The 20,819-nt window shown below is 37.1% G+C and overlaps 2 protein-coding genes across 2 annotated transcripts; one reads left to right on the top strand and one right to left on the bottom strand.

Annotated features, from left to right (window-relative positions):
* Nucleotides 1–1,659: 1,659 nt before the first annotated feature.
* Nucleotides 1,660–6,270, bottom strand: LOC107172753 (putative cytochrome P450 6a14). The gene is made up of 4 exons (XM_089216904.1): nt 5,118–6,270; nt 3,183–3,407; nt 2,676–2,927; nt 1,660–2,553 (listed from the first exon to the last, which is right to left on the bottom strand). The coding sequence occupies exons 1-4, from the start codon at nt 6,019–6,021 to the stop codon at nt 2,378–2,380; spliced, it is 1,557 nt and encodes a 518-aa protein (XP_089073030.1). The 5' UTR covers nt 6,022–6,270; the 3' UTR covers nt 1,660–2,377.
* Nucleotides 6,271–9,211: 2,941 nt separating this feature from the next.
* LOC149060745 (uncharacterized) lies at nt 9,212–14,368 on the top strand. The gene has a single exon (XM_089230516.1). It carries the CDS (start codon nt 9,212–9,214, stop codon nt 14,366–14,368), a length of 5,157 nt encoding a protein of 1,718 aa, XP_089086642.1.
* Nucleotides 14,369–20,819: the final 6,451 nt, after the last annotated feature.

A 20,819-nucleotide genomic window follows, 5' to 3' on the forward strand; every position in this document is an offset into this window, starting at 1 on the left:
CTAAATATTACACATCTAAATTACTATATTTTTTGCTTGATGTATTAGACAAAAACAACCAGACAATCTCGATTCCAATCCTTTTAATAGGTACACATAATATTGTTGCAAACAATGATTTTGTTTCGGGCGCGTGCGCCAAACTCGATACCAATATACTTACCAACTATAATTATGCATATAATTAGTTAATTGTAAGGGGCTAGGTAAATTGAGTCTGAGATAAGTTTGGTACATTTTGAAAGCGGTAAATTGAGTCCCGGGGAAAAATAGGTAGTAGGTAAGTTGAGTCCCGGAAAAAATAAGGCAGTAGGTAATTTGAGTCCCAGGGAAAAACGATTTATTGCATTTAAAATTTAAAAATGTGCACTATAAAATTTTTATTTGTGATTTGTGGACATTCATTGACTGCATGTATATGATTTTTAAAATAGCAACATGCATTTTTTATTGCATAAAAAATAATTATATAATTAATAAAAATGCATGTTGCTATATTCAAAATCATATACATGCAGTCAATTAATGTCTACAAATCACAAATAAAAATTGTAGGTATAGTGCATATTTTTAAATTTTAAATGCATATAAATCGTTTTTCCCTGGGACTCAAATTACCTACTAGCTTATTTTTTCTGGGACTCAACTTACCTACTACCTATTTTTCCCCGGGACTTAATTTACCGAGTTAGGGTCATCTGGGACTCAATTTACCAACCCCGAATTTTAATATGATTTTCTACGAGTTTCGATTGCTAGAAAACTGACTAATTACGATTCTTAATAAATAATAAATGTCTCAAGGGTTAAACATGTCAAATGTAGAGTTTAGAAATCTCACTTAAATATAAACCAATACTCTAAGTGCAGCGCTATGAAACTGCGGTTTTGTTGTAACTGCAATTGCTTGCGTAATTAATAATTCTCCCGAGGCCTAGTAAACTAGTACACTAGAAAACAGTGTGAAAAACATGAATTTAGGGTAGTGCCATTATTAATAATAATTGTTTTAAAAGATACTCATACAACCCAGAAAATTGAGACCCATTTATTGAAAAAGCTCTAGGTTCCTCCGAAAACATTTGATTTCAAAAAATATTTGACCACCGACACATAGAGAGTATTTCCCTTAGAATGACTTGCACGTTTTCCATGGATAAGTAATTATTTAAGAATTAAGAATTTCATTGATAATTATGTAAAATAAAATATTTGCAATACGGGCAACTTTTATTTAAAATTATATTCTTTTTTTGAAAAGCTAAAGGGGTAAAAGTACGTGATACATTATTAATTATTATTAAATGACATAAAGGCCATTAGTAGGGGTCGTAGGGGAATGAATATATTTATTATAACTTATAAGTATACGACAATATGATTAATAATTCTTAACACTGGATAATTCACAAAAAATATTACTTAACGGAACTTGGGTTTTATGAATAATGAAACGTTGAGTTTGTTGTTGTCATAATTTTTCGTAATAATAAACTTTTTAGTAATTTAGTGTATCAAATAGATTCGTAAAAAGTAAGAAGTATATTAAAACGGAGCTTCAATTATTACTATTAAGTCTTTAGTGTCAACAAATCATATATCGGACGTTAAAAAAGTTTGGAACTGGTCATTAGACTAATTAGAACTACTAAACGCCAATATGATATAAATATATTATAATTAATGAAAATGAGGTTATTAAAATATTTAACATAGCAAATGTGCAACATAAATGTAGGTATAACGTATCAATACACTTTATGGCTACATGATAGTGTAGGCATTATTATTGCACAACAATTTCTACTGTACAAACTGGAGATTACAAAATTATACGTTTTATTTTTAAAGAAATACATTTTTAAAATAAGAAATTTTAATTGATTTGATATTTATGATTATACATGTTATAATGAAAAACCAAAATAGAAATATCGCAATTATTGTAAAGTTAATCTAATATGTATACACTATACATAAGGGTATACTCGCCCGAATATACGAACTAAGGTATCCTTAATTCAACCATTTACATCGGATACACATTATATTTCAATAAATCGAATAGTAAATAACATAAAAATGAAATAATATCCATTGTAAGTTCTTGCATTCGTAATACGCAGTAATTTGTTTTACGGTGTATATAGGTTATAGGTATGCAATAGATCATAGACTTAAATTATAGAGGATTTTGAGCATATGACTACTTATTAACTGTTTGAATATCTTTAAATAAGACAGTATTGTTTTTTTGTTAGTATAATATCATATTTTTCAACCCACCACATTTAAAAAAATCTAAAAGCAGTTTTCCTCAAGACATACTGTCATACTAAGTAGATATTTTAAGTTAATAAGGTCGATGAATTTATGCTTATTTAGAGGCGTGTATTGGTTTAAATTTTAACCAAATACCATTTTCTGGCATGATAATTAGTGATCTCAAACTGAATCTCATCGGAATGTCTGTTTTTTCACATGGCTCCACTTCATATTTGGTCAAAATTTCAGTTAACGCCAATTTCATTTCCATTTCAGCAAATCGTTTCCCTAAAATTTTCATAACTGACATTTATTAGTTAAATGAATATTATTTATAACAGAAAAAACTTGATCTCGATAAGAAAAACTCATGTGGAGACCAACATATTTTACTGTTTGTTACACCATACCTATACATAAGCGAGGTCCATCACCAAACGGCATATAAGTTCCATTTGGTCTTTTAGCTTTTTCCTCTGGTGAGAACCGCTCGGGGTCAAACGTCTCGGGATCAGGATAATATCTGTAGTCATGATGAATAGCGTATGCAGGAATAAGAACTTTTGTACCTTTTTCGATAACGAATGTATCATCGGGTACTTGATAATCCTGTGTAGCTTCTCTAAATAGTGTTATAAGTGGTGGATACTTCCGTAAGGTTTCTGAAATATAATAAATATATATCATACGAATTACTAATTACACTTTAATTTAATAAATTAATTATTTGACTATAATGCAATAAATAAATACTTAAATTAGAGAAATCGTCGTCATACACGCGTTTTAATATTTTTTATTATATATGACGAATTGTATAAATTTGACTTAAATTAGATAAATTAACTGATTTATATTTTAAAATTTTGTCAATGATAAAATTTAATTTATTAAAACCGTATATAATAGGTACTAACCAGCCAATACCATTTCCAAATAATGTAAATCTTTTAGAAAATCATTGTCAATCTCAGCGTTGTGTTTGTTCTTCATCTTATTCATTTCTTCTCGAACTTTGTCCTGTATTGGTTTTTTCAATGCGAGTTCATACAGACAAAAACTCATTGCTGTAGACACTGTTTCAAAACCAGCAGCGAATAGTATAAATGCATTGGCCACGATATCCGTTTCTATGAATTCAACTGGATATTTATAAAAAAAAAAAATTAATATGCACCAAAATCTATATGCGTTTCAATAATACAAAAATCAATTAGATAATAATACATTGAAGAACTAAAAAAGTTTGTATAGTAAAAACTAAACTTCATACCTCCAAACCTTTTTTCGTTTAGCCATAAATATATTGTAATAGGTTTATTAAGTTTTATGAGCGTATACAAGTTGGATATTAAGCAAAGAGTGTAATATGTATTAATTTATTGATATTTTTTTTTTACTCTGATATTCATCAAAAATAAAAGTGTTTCAAAATATATAAATTTTCATTATCCTTCAAAAACAATTTTTTCTTATCTAATTGGTGGATCATTTTTTATTTTCCCATTAGTGATTTTAATTGTCAATTGAATTGTGATGGAAAATAGTAACATTCGCGGCATGTTTATTTTAAACAAAATCGTATTCAGTTATCATACAAAAATCGTAATACTAATACTTGAGGTTTTAAATTATTATAATATATGAAGATTTAATTAAAAAAACAAAAATTAAAAAGTTTTTGAAAAATCAACTTATAAAATGAGTTGGACCAGTTAAATGTGTTAAATACGTAGTATTATATATCTAAAGAGATTAAAAGAGTTGATTGAATAATTCAATGTGTGCAGATACAACTAATATGGGATTGTGCAAGGATTTCACGTTAATTTTTGTCAAATTTTTAGATCATAACATCAAGCCAGTTCATGCAAAATACACAGTTCTGTATATTTTAAAACATTAGGTACCCTAATACATATCTTTAATTTTTTGTTTTTGATTTTTTAACCTTATTGGAATATAATATTAATCATTGCAAATGATATTTAGGGCTGAAGTTAAGACTTATAGTTTTTTCATATTTGTTTAGAAAGGTATTCAGAGCAATGCATAAATGTGTTTCATAAATCATAACACAAAGAGGTTCTATAATGTAATATAATATTTTATTTTGCATATTTTATTGTTATTGAATATAAATACATATTTGAGTTTATTAGACATTATAAACATTAAATTAGACATTTTTTTAAGAGTATATTTTTAGTGCATATTGTTTGTTTTTTAAAAGCATTGCACCTTTTCAAGTGTTTGAGTTCTAGAAGTCCTCAGGACCTTAGCTATAATGATAATAATATATACATATGTATAGGTATCCTGCTGTTTCATTTTTTATAATTTAAATCCCATTTTAGCCTCCCCATGTCTTCTAACGTAGACGGAACACACAAAAAATCCATGTAAATTTAATTCTCGTGTACGTTTTTAATGTCATACAGGTAACTAATAATTTTCAAATTGTCAAAAAAAAATTACAATTTTCAAATTCATGACATAAAATATTATTCACACAACTCGTTGTATAAATAATTTGAATTCGATTATAATTAATTACATTAAAACTTTCAAATAATTAAAAACTGAATTAGTAAATAAAACAAAGTGAAAACGGTTAGCTCAGTTATTGCGCAGTATATTCTCATCAAAACCTTTATGATAGAGGTTAAGGGTTAAGGTTATTTTGTCGGTAATATTATTAATCGGGGTTACCTAGGTATATCTAACGGGATACTGTGACGGGTCACCTATAAACATAGGTATCTGCAGTGTATCTTCTACCATATAATGTATAATATTTACGACCTAGTCGACCTACAGACATTTTTGTCATCATAACAATATTATCATACCTGACGGTTCGGTCTTGTTGACGACCAGGTCGGTTCTGGCCTGGATCAGCGACTGCATGACGTCATCCCTGACGATGCCTTGTTCCTGTCGGTACTTCATCGTGTCGGTGAACGCGGCGGTGAAGAACTGCGCGGCGTCCAGCGGGATGTCGCTGATTCGGAGCGCGCGTCGTAGCGCCGGCGTCACCATCCAGGCCAGTTCTTTGAGCAGCACGCGGATCGACGGCGCGAACACGGCCTTGCCGTACTTGCGAAACGAGGACCGCTCGTCGTTGATGGCGTTCAAGTGCAGTCCGAACGCGCACGTGCCGATCACGTCGGTCGAGTACTTGCCGAGCACGTCGCGGATCTCCATCTGGCCACCGCCGGCCGTCACGTCCGCGGCCACGTTGCGCATCAGCTGCTCGCTGCACTCGGCCACCTGTCCGCGCATGTGCCTCAGCTTGCCGGCGGTGAACACGGGACTCAGCTTTTGCCGCATGATCTTCCACTGGGCGCCGTTCATGTTGAACAGCCCGTTGGCCAGCGGATTCTCCTCCGGGCTAGCCGCGTACATGCCGTGGTCGGTGAAGTGCGCAAAGTCGCCGATCAGCACGCGGTTCACCAGCGCCGGATCGCAGATCATCAGGTGCGGCGTGCGCATCTGGTATAACCCGCCGTACCGGTGACCGCGGAACCCGTCGTAGATCCGGTTGAACATGCGCGCCTGGTGTTCGATGCCCAGGGCCAACCCGCCGATGTTTCCGAACAGCGGTACCGTCGGCTTCACGTACGGGACGCCTCGATCGCGCCAGTAGCCGAACGTGGACGTGGAGAAGTGGTACGCCACGGCCACTAACAACGTCAGCACCCCGACCGTCCACCAGCCGGCCACCGTTTCGATAAGCAGCTGCGTCGCGGACATGGCGCCCGCGATGGTTGGGAACGGAAATTTTTTGGTTATTTGTTGTGTGCGAGTGACTCGCGTCGTTATAGCTTTATGGGTGGTCGACAAATAGGCTTGAGCCTATAAGATGTTTGTGAAAAAACGGCACTGTGTAATAACTACGTATAGACGAACTGCGAGCAGACGTGCATAGACGCAAATGCACCGCGGCCACTACGTGGCAACCGACTGTACCGAAGTACCGTCACACGTCTCTCGTTGCGTGGGTATGACAGTTATTGGTAACCATAGGCTGTTCTTAATTGTTGTTGTTGTGTTACTGCAACGACCTTGATGTGTTCATCAGAACGTTATTGTGTATCGTACTTATAGCAGCCCGCGAATCGCGTGCAACCGAACGACTGGTGACCTCGGAAGGTTAAATGAATAATAATAAATTACGCTCAATCATACGAGTCGACTCGGTGCGCTCAAAACGACGGCAGCGACGAATTAGAGATAATGATTTCCGGCAAGAATAATACGACTATGTTATTAATGTATATATAATAATTAATTTCGCTGCCGACCGATCGTGTTTTGGAGCGGTCTCGGGCGCGTAGGTGCATCCTCGTGTAGGTAGATACTCGTCATAATATATAGATAAATTGCGCATGACAACGATAAAGAATATTCCATACAAATACACGTTCGCATCCTAAACAGCAGCAAAATTCAGTCAAATGTCGAATTACCCATGTTTTAGCTGATCTTTATTGATATATTTTCTGTAGAAACAAACAATAGGTTAGGTCTAGGCCTATTATGTTATTTTTTATCATGTAATATGCCACAATAATCGTTTTACATGTCACATAATATTATAATACCTATTTATTTGTATAATTATTACCTACCTAATGTTAATAATTATAATAATAACAATAATAATAATCACACATAACTTTAATCGTAATTTGCACGTGAATAGTGTAAAAATGTGATGTGTATGCGGATGGTAAGAACAGTCGTAGATGCTAGATGAATTAGCTATTATATAGTCTATGCAACTGTGGTAGTTAATTGATCGTTATATAGTGACTATTTTGAAGAAAATAAATAGGTGAGAATATTATATAAACATATATATTATTATATTTAAAAAATTAAATTAGGTAAAATGAACACAGTTATATTTCCTCTATATGTACCTCGGGCGTACATTGTTTATTACAACACTTACAGTTACCTTCCTATAACCACTATCAACTACTATGATTTTTTTATTAAGTTTTCGTGACATTAAATCATCTTAACTTGGGTACATAGATTTGCAATATTTTTACATTTTTTTTTTATTAGACATCGTTAGTTATATATAGTGTAAGATTATTTGGTCTTAAATTTAACAGAGTACCTACATTGTCCTACAATAACACATTTTACATTGTGCAATTATTTTACATACAGCCACATAGATAAAAAATATTCAATTATATACAAAATAAGTTATAGTAACAATAATGAGTCAAATTAAATGAGATAATTCTAACTATATATGACATAAAACGTTTTTATTTTATTACGTTTATTTGAAAGAATATTTTAATTTTTCAATCTTGTACATATTCTCACACTATATTGCGTAGGTACATCGAACGTATATACATACATGCATTAATCATAATAAATGTTGTTTTCAAGACTAATATGTTTCCTGACAACAATACATTTTAGTACATAACTATTGTGTAGCGTGTAGGAAAAAGGCATGCGAGGCGCACTATTAACAAACGAAACCATTTACTATTATACAATAAATAGACATTGTTCGAGCGCCTCAGTCGATGTATGGCCGATGCGTCTGTGAACCGGTCGTGCCGTTTCCCCGCCCGTCTAGCATGCTGTCACCGATAAGTGAAAACGCACGTCCGCCGTAGACTCTGTGAAACGTTGACCTAGTTAGTTACCCAACGACCTTTGTCAACGTACGGTCCGTCGTTCTGTCGTTGCGCTGGCCGGCTTACGGTTAAGCGTTGCCTGTGCTTTTGTGATCGCGACTTGATTTGCCGTTCACGCGACGCGTGCCGCCATATCAGCGCCGTAATAATCGTATTATAAATATCCGTTGCCGTAACCTCCATAGGCTGTGTTTCGCCGCTCCGTTAATCGTATTATTGTCTTTGATACGGTGCCCGGTCGTCCGACATAGATTATATTCACGTGTTGTTCGTGCGACCTGTGGTGATATTGTTATACGGTCGCTGTTTGGCAAGCAGCTGTGAATCGCCGGTAATGCGCGTGCGTTCGGTTGTGATTGGGCCGAACCCACACCGGTAGTCTCTGATATACGTCATCTACTCCTCTTAGCCGCCGCACCCAATGATGAGTGCTACGTGTGGACTCAATCGTCAGTGGTCATAGTGTCGCCGTACCTGTTATCAAGTCAGAGTTGGTAACCACCAAGTGATCACCAACGGTCGCAGGAGACGCGCGTAATTATTGTCATGATATCTTGTGTTATATTATTCTTTATCATAATCCGGTGTTGATTATTATTATGATTACCTATTATTACTATCATATGTGTTGATAGTACTATTTATTATTTACTTATTGATTATTTTATGTTATTACTTATACCTTGTATTCCTATTGATTGGTACTGAGGCGCCGGTACCGAGTCACTAGCGAATGATTATATTATTATTATTTCTTGTATATTTCATCAATAAATTATTGTATGTGCCTTGCCATACGTGCACGTTATATATCTCAGAGTATAGTTGATGAGGTCTTAGTCTGAAAATCCTAATATCACACTGGTCCTGGTATTCCTTTAAACTGTTGACTTTCGTTGATGTAGTCAATGAAGCCGACCACTAAATTCGTAGGAGCTTCTTGACTAAACATTGGTAGCAGAGCGTGGTTTAATTAATAGTATAGTCACATCAGCGATTGACACCAGTGAATAAATTTGGTTACTTGATTAGTGTGAGTACATGTTTGTGATTTTGGGTTGTTAGTTACGCGTTCTTCTGGGTAATTATTCTGTGTTGTAGTACGCACCAATTGGGATTGCTTCCTTTCTCAGCTCACACATTTATTGTGTATAGGTACTATTGTTTATGCACATTATATAACACCTTATTGCTTATTGGTGTTACATTATTATAGTAAAGTGAGTTTTATATTTAAATATTTTTTAATTTATATATATTGAATTGATATGGTAGAGACAAGCGAAGAAAAGGCTGCTCGTGAGCAAAGACTAGCAGTTAGGGCTAAGACTATTTCAGTGCTTAACCGTGAAGGTACTATTAACCGAATTAAAGCATTAGCTACGACAGCGGCTCGTGTCAATGATAATTTAGAGCTGTTACCTAATTTTTTAATTGCTGCTGGTGATCTGGATTCATTATGGACTTCTTTTATGTCACATAATCAAGCTGTTTTGGATGCATTATTGGATTTGGATCTTACATCTGAGTTCTCTACACATTTAGAGACCGAGATTCGTTCTCTGTACATTAGTGTTGTAACTGTAGTTGAACAACACACACCTAAAAATGAAACTGTGTCATTGGACGGTAGTGCCAATGGGTCCATACATCATGTGCCTGGCAGCACCTCAGTATCCCGTCTACCAGAAATACCATTACCCTCTTTCAGTGGTGATTTGATCGAATGGCCTGTTTTCCGCGACAGGTTTCTTGCAAGGGTGGGTCACATTCCTAACCTGCCAAATATTGATCGGTTTTATTATCTCCTTGGTTGTCTTAAGGGCGATGCTCTTTATACTATTAAAAATATTGCGGTTACGGAGAATACTTATAACCTAGCTTGGTCCACATTATTTGAACGGTATGATAAACCTAGACAATTAGCGTCACTTATTGTGGACAAACTTATTTCAGTCCAGTCTCAGTCTCAAGAATCATTGGATGGACTGAAGCAATTTCTGATCCTGTTTTCCGATCAAGTTGCCATGTTAAAATCGTTGAATATTCCTGACTTGGGGGAGTTCATCCTATTCGCCTTGTCTGTTCGTGGCCTATCGTTGTCAACGCGTAAAGGTTTTGAGGCTGCTAATTCATGTGAATTCCCACTAGTTTCGGACTTGGTCACCTACGTCAAGTCACGTGTTGCAGTCTTAGAAACTGTCACACAATCGAGTAACGCGCGCAGTTACAACCAACCTCAGGATAGGACCAAACCAATTCATCGACTTGACAATAAAAGGTCTAAAGTTGCCTTGTTGTCTTCACACGCCCCGGTCGCATCTATTTCCAAATGTCTTTTTTGCTCTGGCGAACATTCTACAGTTAAGTGTGTAACCTTTTCTGACATGTCTATGGATGATAGATATCAAGCGGCGAAGGACCGTAAAATTTGTTTCCGATGTTTGAATTCTACTCATTGGTCGACTCGCTGTTTAGCGAAGACATGTCCCAAATGTAATGGTCGTCATCATGTTTTACTCCATCGCGATTTTGAAGCTTCCCGAAAGCCATCATCTTCCACTGATCCTCCAGCCGTCCACGTTGGGTCACTGGATCGGCCAACTGTTTTACTCGGGACCGCCCTCATACATGTTCGTGATTACTGTGGTCGCGCCCAACCAGTCCGTGCATTGATCGATTCGGCCTCACAGGTCAGTGTCATGACCTTGGCGTGTGCGGATCGCCTGGGTTTAAAACGTTCCAAATGGACAGTGCCTTTAACGGGTCTTTCTGGTGTTCAAGTTCCCAAGTTGAATGGTGTGGTCCATTGTACCATCGCACCGCGGTATGATGAGAATACGAAAATCCAGGTGACAGCTTGGGTCCTGCCCACGATAACTACTAACATGCCATCTCGTCATCTGCCCAAGCAGTGCAAACTTCATTTTTCGCATTTGGCTCTAGCTGATCCTAGTTTTGATCTTCCGGCACCTGTTGACTTGTTGTTGGGAGCCGATGTGTTTGCCCAGATATTAGACGGAAAACGTGTTGTCATAGACAATTCATTACCCACTGCATTCGGATCTTTATTCGGGTGGATTCTAATCGGCCCTGTCCCTGAACAAGAGCCCGATCGAGTCTGCTCAAATGTTGTGTCACTCACGGTATCACTTGAGAATCTGGTCGAACGCTTCTGGCGTGTTGAAGAACCTGACTCTGCTCCAGTTACATTCACTGAGGAAGGCAAGTGTGAAACCATCTACTTGACCGAACGTGTGCGTGATGATAACGGTCGATTCGTGGTTCCGTTGCCCTTCATGGAATCCGGCAAGGAAGAACGTTTTGTTGGATCTCGACAAATGGCTTTGCGTCGATTCCAAAACCTAGAGCGGAAACTTCAAGCTAATCCAGCTTTGAATCAGGCATACTCAGCTTTTATGAGTGATTATGAATCACTAGGGCATATGTCTATCGCTTCCAGTCCTGGTGACTACTTCATACCTCACCATCCTGTCTTTAAAGGTGATGTTGCAACCAGTAAAATTCGGGTGGTATTTGATGCTTCGGCCACTACTTCATCCAACCGTTCCTTGAATCAGTGTCTTTTTACTGGTCCAAAGCTTCAGCAGGATATTGTTGATATCATGCTCCGATTTCGTATACATCAATTCACCTTCACAGCAGACGTGTGTAAAATGTATCGACAAATACTGGTACTTCCACAATATCGGAAATACCAACACATCTTATGGCGTGTGTCACCGTTGGATGAACTTAAGGAGTACCAACTGAACACGGTTACTTACGGAGTGAACTGTGCTCCTTACCTAGCGTTGCGAGTTCTGAAGGACCTTGCCGACAATGGTTGTGCAGAGTTTCCTGGTGTCAAACAGGCATTAACTCACCAAACTTACGTTGACGATATTTGTGTTGGCGCCGATAGCACAAGCCAACTGCTGACATTGAAATCTGACTTGAAATCTGTTCTGAGTACCGCTGGTTTTGAGCTGAAAAAATGGTCTAGTAATGATCCTCAGATTCTAGCTACTATTCCACAAGATGATCGTGTCCAAGGAATTTTACAGTTCGACGACCCTGAGGCAGGAGTGGTCAAGGTTCTCGGTTTAAATTGGGACTCTTCCGAAGACACTTTTGGCTTTGAAGTCTCTTCTTCGTGTGATGTCATGACCAAACGCGCCGTTCTGTCAACCATTGCCAGAATCTTTGATCCAATTGGCCTTATTGCTCCAGTAATCTTCTATGCCAAGCATATATTGCAGAAAATCTGGAAGGCAGGTTTAGGTTGGGATGCGCCACTTCCGTCCGACTTGACTGAGGATTGGAAAATCTTTGTCCAAGATCTCCATACATTGACTAAAGTCAAGATTCCGCGTTTTCTGGCTACAAAAAATGGTTCCCATGTCCAGCTCTGCGGCTTTTGTGACGCTTCAGAGCAAGGCTACGCAGCAATCGTCTATCTTCGTTTGATTCAGCCAGATGGATCGGTCTCCATTTCCCTTCTAGGGTCCAAGACAAAAATGGCGCCCATGAAGAAGATCACTGTACCTCGACTTGAATTGTCTGCTTCTGTTCTATTGGCACGATGGATGGGTCGCGTCAAAGCGACACTTGAACTTCAACTCGTTATCACTAATGTTTTTGCCTGGTCTGACTCACAAATAGTTTTGTCTTGGTTGATCAATCCACACTCCTTGTTCAAAATATTTGTCTCTAATCGAGTGCACCAGGTGCATCAATTGTTACCATCGTGTAAATGGGGATATGTACGAACTGACGATAACCCGGCTGACTGTGCTTCGCGCGGAATGCAGCCCTCAGCCCTTATGCAGTTCCCCCTGTATTGGTATGGGCCTAAATTTTTACGTCATTCTGAAGATACCTGGGACCTTTCACCTTGTATAATGTCCTTAGAAGAACTGCCTGAAACAAAAGGCGTTTCCTTAGCTGTGCAACTCGACACCGAGGGCGAATGGTTCTCACGTTTTTCTTCATACACCAACATGCTCAGAGTCGTCACATGGATGCGTCGTTTTATCGGATTATGTCAAGGTAAGACGTACTCCAATGCCTTTCTATGTCAATCGGAATTGACTGATTCCCTAACAGTTCTTGTCAAAGCGTCTCAATTACAGACACTGGGGAAATTGCTACACAATGTGCAGCATGATCAAGCGCCACCTCGAACATTTGCAGTGCTCCGCCCATTCATTGATCCATGTGGTTTGATTCGTGTCGGTGGTCGTTTGGCACATGCTGATTTAACAGAAGCTCAAAGGCAGCCAATATTACTGTCGAAGACATCTTATCTTTCGTTACTTATTGTCCGGCATTGGCACCTTGTGACGTGCCATTCGGGACCTAGAGTTATAACAGCTTTAATCGCTCGTCAATTTTGGATTGCGTCTGTGCGGTGCGTGATCAGGAAAGTCATTGGCTCATGTACCATATGTGTCAGAGCAATTGCTCAAACTCAAACTCCCCTCATGGCTGATTTGCCCGCGGTACGTGTTCAAGCTTGCCGACCGTTCTCCCGTGTTGGGATTGACTACGCTGGTCCCTTGCCAATGCGCGAATGCCGCTTGCGGAAGGCAAGACAATATAAAGTGTATGTCGCTGTATTCGTATGCATGGCCGTGAAGGCGGTGCATTTAGAAATAGTATTGGACTTGACTACTGATGCGTTCTTGGCCGCATTCGATCGTTTCGTTGCGCGACGTGGTCTTCCTCACGAAATATTTTCAGACTGCGGGACCAATTTTGTTGGAGCGTCAAAACAATTGCGTCAATTAGTGAACAATCCTGAAAATCATCACAGACTGTCTTCCCACTCTGCGTGTACGTGGATTTTCAACCCACCCAGTGCTCCGCACTTCGGTGGATTGTGGGAAGCTGCCGTACGCTCGTTCAAGACTTTGTTAACCCGTGTCATGGGTAGTCATACTCCGTCACTCGAGGAACTGTCTACCATTCTATGCCGCATCGAAGCGATCTTAAACTCGCGGCCACTCACTCCGATGTCATCGTCGCCTCTTGATCTCGGCTACTTGTCTCCGGGACACTTTTTAATTGGACAACCTCTGCTCGCTGTTCCTGAACATCATATACCCGAGGACAGCCGGAAAATTGTCAACCGTTGGAAGTTACTTCATCAGTTTCACCAGTCGTTTTGGCGTCGATGGTCCAGTGAATACCTGTGCTCATTACAGACACGAACAAAATGGACAAACAATGTTCCTAACGTCAAAGACGGAGACATGGTCGTGATTAAAGACAACCAGAGCCCTCCTACAGCTTGGCGGCTAGGTCGGGTCTTGAGTGTCATGCCTGGAGCTGATGGCGTTGTGCGTGTAGCTAGAGTGTTGACGGCCCAGGGTGAGCTTACCAGGCCAGTTGTAAAATTGGTGCTGCTGCCCACAGAGTAGTTGCCTTTTTTTTTGAATTTGAGTAATTTCGTGTCCCATGTTATTTATTTGTGCTTGCTGTGTCTGGGTAATTGAGTTATTCTATTCCTTAGTGTCTGCCTGCTGCTCACCAACCATTCTGGATTGTCAGGTTGACCACATCAATTATACTCGGGGCACACCCTGGCAAACCAGGTTAATTGTTAAACTTTGAATTTTATTTATGTTATTACTCATGTGTTATTTATGATGTCATCACTTGTATTTATAATCTCAAGATTTTGAGCTATTGTACTATTATCTTATTATTTTTTTTCGTACCAATGTCAGGCTCCGCGACCGTTGCTCGTTCTCAATCTTCAATGCTCCAGCGCCTGCCACGTCTCATGAAAACCAGGGCTTTTCATTGGGGGAGGATGTTCGAGCGCCTCAGTCGATGTATGGCCGATGCGTCTGTGAACCGGTCGTGCCGTTTCCCCGCCCGTCTAGCATGCTGTCACCGATAAGTGAAAACGCACGTCCGCCGTAGACTCTGTGAAACGTTGACCTAGTTAGTTACCCAACGACCTTTGTCAACGTACGGTCCGTCGTTCTGTCGTTGCGCTGGCCGGCTTACGGTTAAGCGTTGCCTGTGCTTTTGTGATCGCGACTTGATTTGCCGTTCACGCGACGCGTGCCGCCATATCAGCGCCGTAATAATCGTATTATAAATATCCGTTGCCGTAACCTCCATAGGCTGTGTTTCGCCGCTCCGTTAATCGTATTATTGTCTTTGATACGGTGCCCGGTCGTCCGACATAGATTATATTCACGTGTTGTTCGTGCGACCTGTGGTGATATTGTTATACGGTCGCTGTTTGGCAAGCAGCTGTGAATCGCCGGTAATGCGCGTGCGTTCGGTTGTGATTGGGCCGAACCCACACCGGTAGTCTCTGATATACGTCATCTACTCCTCTTAGCCGCCGCACCCAATGATGAGTGCTACGTGTGGACTCAATCGTCAGTGGTCATAGTGTCGCCGTACCTGTTATCAAGTCAGAGTTGGTAACCACCAAGTGATCACCAACGGTCGCAGGAGACGCGCGTAATTATTGTCATGATATCTTGTGTTATATTATTCTTTATCATAATCCGGTGTTGATTATTATTATGATTACCTATTATTACTATCATATGTGTTGATAGTACTATTTATTATTTACTTATTGATTATTTTATGTTATTACTTATACCTTGTATTCCTATTGATTGGTACTGAGGCGCCGGTACCGAGTCACTAGCGAATGATTATATTATTATTATTTCTTGTATATTTCATCAATAAATTATTGTATGTGCCTTGCCATACGTGCACGTTATATATCTCAGAGTATAGTTGATGAGGTCTTAGTCTGAAAATCCTAATATCACACTGGTCCTGGTATTCCTTTAAACTGTTGACTTTCGTTGATGTAGTCAATGAAGCCGACCACTAAATTCGTAGGAGCTTCTTGACTAAACAGACATATACACAATTTTTTGTGTAAATTATTGAATAGATAATTTTTTTGTGGTTGAGGTATATACTTTATTCAAAATCCAAATGAATAGTTTCTCAATTATTAACATTTTTGTACTAAGGACAATAGTCCTTAAAAATGGTTTTACTGCAGCAATATAAAATTAATCTAGTATTTACTATACGATTTTTAGTTTTTATAAATTTTTCAATATTAATCACTAAAATGTTCCGATCTCCATAGCCTCACATCTTAAAAATGCATTATATCATGAACTTAATATTGTCCTCGCAGTAATCTATAAATAAATCAAAAACTATTACTCGTTTGATACGTCAAAATGTTCACTAAAATTACCCACTAAATAATTTTCTGTATAACAACGTGGTTATCATTTGAAAAATAGAATTTTGCATCTCCACAAGAGTACAAGATACTCTTTAAGTCGAAATATATAAAATCTCAGAAATTTTAAAATACGGTTTTTAGTTACATTTAAAGCTTCCCGATGAAAATTTGCTCAGCATGCTTAGTGAATGGTGAATCACTTTGTATACATACCTATATATAATTATAAGTAAGGGGGACGAGGTGGCCGAACGGTCTAACGCCGTCGGCTGTGGCTCAGCAGGACCGGGTTTGATCCTCGACCAACGGGCGACATTTTGAGGATGGCGGCATGGCAGAAACCTATACGGTTGCCCCAATAGAAATTCTGCCAAAACTCTCAACCACGTGTAACCAACCTATACCGTTCCATAGAAACTACTCGTACAATACTACACCCTTCCCAATGGCCTTAGTTGCCACGGGATAATTAAAAAAAAAAAAAAAAAATTAAGTACATAATATGATATTCACCAAAATAATTATTATATATATCACTATCATCTTAATATTAGTAGGTAACGACTACGCAATGATTTCCCAAATTCTGTATGCGGTTTTTGTTTATGGAGAAAAGGTTGGCGCAAAACATATTATTAGGAGGTAAATACCATTATGTGGACCGAATGGCGTATGTATCGGAGGTATATTATATACATATTAATATGACGCACATAAAATACAAATAAATTGGCGACCCACTCGATGATATATAATGCACCGGCCGTCGAAATCCGTCGTATACATCATGGAAGAATCATGACCGTGTACGCAGATTGTTTGCTCATTGATCGCGTCGGCTAATTTATTTAGAGGGATAATATACACGCGCACACGTGTGTGCAGTATAATATAATATTACAACCGTGTGCGTGCGGGTGTGTGGGTGCGAGTGCGGGTGTGTGGGTGCGAGTGTGCGTGTGTGGGTGTGTTGGCGCGGGTGTGCGTGCGAGCGTACGGACCCGGAGACCATTGTGTACACTGTACGGCCCTCTTGGGGATACGAAATTTCTCACTGATCAAGTCATTTGTACCGAGCCCTGCCACCACACCTCCCCTCAGTTTCGCGTGTGCACCGATACTCGACGACCCGGTCCCGCCGCGTCATCTGTCTGCTGCAGTCCGCATGCACAAATTTCCCGATCGCGCGTTTTCCGTCAGGCCACCGCTGCACACCGTTCCGGTTCGCCGTTTTCCGGCACGCGTCCGGATTCATCGCGTGTCGTTTTAAGTCATACGCGAGCCTATTCAGTATAGGTACCAATAGAATAAATATTAACAGGTTATAGGTATAGGAGATATCTATATAAGTAATTCGTCACACCGTACAGGCGGCGATATATGTAACGCAAAATCTCGAGTCTTTAGAATCTAGATGATCATTATTTTTGGAGTTACGTTTATGTAGCTAGGTAATTAGGGTAAATGTCACAATTCATGCAAATTTACCGTTGTTTCGGTCAAATATTTACAGCTGGCCTCAAAATTGTTTAAGACGAAGACTCTAAATGAAAAAAAAATTAATTTTTGATAGTTATTCCCAATTTTCGAAAAATTATCAATAGTATTGAAAAAAAAATTATCTAATATACCACGCTCAGGCGATATTATATCTTAAGTGATAAGTTTTAGACTAGTTCATCAGAAAATTTAGTGTACACAGAAAAAAAAGTAATATAATATTAATCTAAAACAAATAGATCCCCTCTTTTCTTGTAATCTAAGATAATAATTGGATGTAAATTTAATTTTGAGTGGGTTTTGTCCTCGAATTAGTTATTTAGGGGAGAATAAGCTCTCACAAGCTTGCCTCACCATCACTGAATACCTTTTATGAATTGTACGTCATAAAATAATGATCAGGAATGGAAAATGTTGGGGTAGCATATTTTTCAACATTGCATTAGAATTGTAACAAATACCATGTTGGAAGATCAGAACATAAAAATAAAAATTTCATAATTTGTTAATCTATGGATTTTAGTATACAATTACACAAAAATGGAAAATATTTTTATTAATTCAACTCTGGAACCAATATCATTTTTTTTTAGTTCAATAATTAACATTCAACAGCCAACCGTGGAGACCATTTTTCTCATATCAAATTTTAATTTTTAATTTTTAAATTTATCTAATGAAACGATTATTAGTATACTTAGTGGTTTTGTATACATAACAAGGACATAAGGGATATGTTAAATCTAGTACTATTACTTACTAACAAATTATACAACAATGTTAAGAACTAATATAAACTATGTATTTTACATTTATGCTTTCTGAAATATTGCAACACCTTCTAATACTTTTGTGATATTTTGCATAGATTTTTGACGTAGGTACCTACTTACATATTTTGTATATTTTAACTTCTATATTATATAATACAACATTCGAGCCCTAATTATAATATTTATTATTATACAAATTTACACTTATACATAAAAATCATATATTGTATGTATATAGGTAGAGAGAGATAGCCAGGTGCTGAGGTGACTATCTATATATACAATGTAATATTATGCACACGGCGCACACGTCTACCTGGTGCTGGAAACGTTTATTCGTTGATTTTTTTTTCCCACTCGACCATTGATATGCGTATATCACCATAAAACGTCCATTGTTTAAACATTTGTTTTTCGCTTCTCTCCCCTCGTCACGTTTTACCGTTGTAAATCTCATTTGTGTCTAGACCAGGATTGTAAACGAAAAAAGAAATCAAATTAAAAATCGCATATCGTACCGATGACGAATTGCTCGATCATTCTAAAGCGAACAACCCGCCCGTGTAGTGTGTATATAATAATAATAATATATGCGATGGCATAGAATAACGACACAGCGAGTCGTTTGTATTCACTTTTTAAAATATAAATTATATTACCATTATTTCTGAATAATAACAAATTACAAGATAACCCAAACCGATTTGGTTATAAATGGAATTTTATAATTAATGTTAATATTTTCGACATTTCACGTTGAAAAAAACTACTGTAAAATTAATCGAATGAATGTAACGGTGTTGCATGATATTTTACAACCACTATTTAAGGCGCATAAATATTTTAGAATACATTTTCTTATGATCATAAATTTCTCGATTTCGTTAGAACACAATAATATTATTATCGTGTGTCAAAATCAAAGCGATCAAAAACATTTTATGATATTATTATGATTGTAAAGTATTGCAATATTAAAAACACTCCAATTACTAATAGTTAAAATAAAATATTGATATTTTTGGAGTGGAGTTTTTGGTTGACTTATAAATCCATCTGTAAAGTACAATGACAGATATATTATAAACAGATATTGAAACTACATCATGCATTGCATTTTGTAGGCACCTATATAATATATCATTTAATTATGAATAAATTGGACACTGATTACTTCTAATAAAGTAAGTTATTACGTATAATGAGTACCAATTGTCTATTTTTTCCATACTAATTAAAAAAAAACCATTTTTTAATCATAGGTAACGATAGTTTAAAATTAAATGTATATATACATAGTATTTTTATACGTATAGTTTGTATTATAATATAATGACGTGTATGTTTGTCATTGTAACATAATTTTATAACTATAGGTTCAATTGTTAACTATGAAGTATTATTGAAATGTTATATTTTTTTATTTTAATATTTTTCAATACATCCGCTAAAAGTATATAATACGAGTTAGTGCATAGATGTCCTCTTGAAAATAAGCTACGAATAACGGTGCTTAGAAAATGAAGGCGTTCCATTTAATTAGAGTTGTCAAACAGTTAGATTATATAATAATGTTTTGGTCAGTAAAATAATCATAGAATGGTTTTAAACGTAGTTAAACACAAATTCAAGTAAAAATCTACATGACCAATACAACTATAAATGTTACATAACATTGTATTTTCATATTTTCATAATTTTGTGGTTTATTATTTTGAGTTTTTAATTTTAATCCAAAATATGAACGTATTGATATTTAATGAATTTTTGATAGGTAGTGAAACCTATTAAAAAGTCGAAAAACCAGTGTGCTTAAACTTGATGTTTAATAAAGCGACCTAATAAAAGTGTTGATTGCCAATCGAACATAAACTTAAAATTTATTATAAACGATTTTGTTGCAAGAATCCTAAAATGTTTATAACACGCATAATCAAAGAAGAAAAAAAACACTAACCTTATTATTCATCAACGTTCTTATTCATAGTTTTGACCACTTCAATCGGAACCACATCACCATACATGTAAAATAGGTACTATATTATGTGGTTATATTTTTCTTATATCAAATAGCAATAATATATAACATTTGTATTACCTAACTATTATGTGTGTACAGCAAGAGTGTGTTATCAGAGCGTGTGTTATCAATATTGTATTATATTATAACGATTGATTTTCATCGCCCTCATTATATATACATACATCTAGCTGGAATATGTTTTATATATAGGAATACTGGATATTTACCCGCAGTGCGCGTATTTTGCTGTCTCACTCGACGAACAAATTCAATCAAAACCATGGAAAACACCCTCCGCCATAAGTTAGGTACCCATACGATATATTATT

The sequence above is a fragment of the Diuraphis noxia genome, unplaced genomic scaffold (genome assembly GCF_037042655.1).
Source record: "Diuraphis noxia isolate RWA-SAM2 unplaced genomic scaffold, SU_Dnox_SAM2 contig0001, whole genome shotgun sequence".
Taxonomy (NCBI): Eukaryota; Metazoa; Arthropoda; class Insecta; order Hemiptera; family Aphididae; genus Diuraphis; species Diuraphis noxia.

What these genes read in the sequence shown, in the direction of transcription:
- LOC107172753 (XM_089216904.1), bottom strand. Translation starts at nt 6,021, where the DNA reads ATGTCCGCGACGCAGCTGCTTATCGAAACGGTGGCCGGCTGGTGGACG. An exon ending in CAACAAGACCGAACCGTCAG is followed by an intron (nt 3,408 to 5,117) that starts GTATGATAATAT and finishes ATAAATATCCAG; the next exon opens with TTGAATTCATAGAAACGGAT. An exon ending in TTTGGAAATGGTATTGGCTG is followed by an intron (nt 2,928 to 3,182) that starts GTTAGTACCTAT and finishes ATTATATTTCAG; the next exon opens with AAACCTTACGGAAGTATCCA.
- LOC149060745 (XM_089230516.1), top strand. Translation starts at nt 9,212, where the DNA reads ATGGTAGAGACAAGCGAAGAAAAGGCTGCTCGTGAGCAAAGACTAGCA.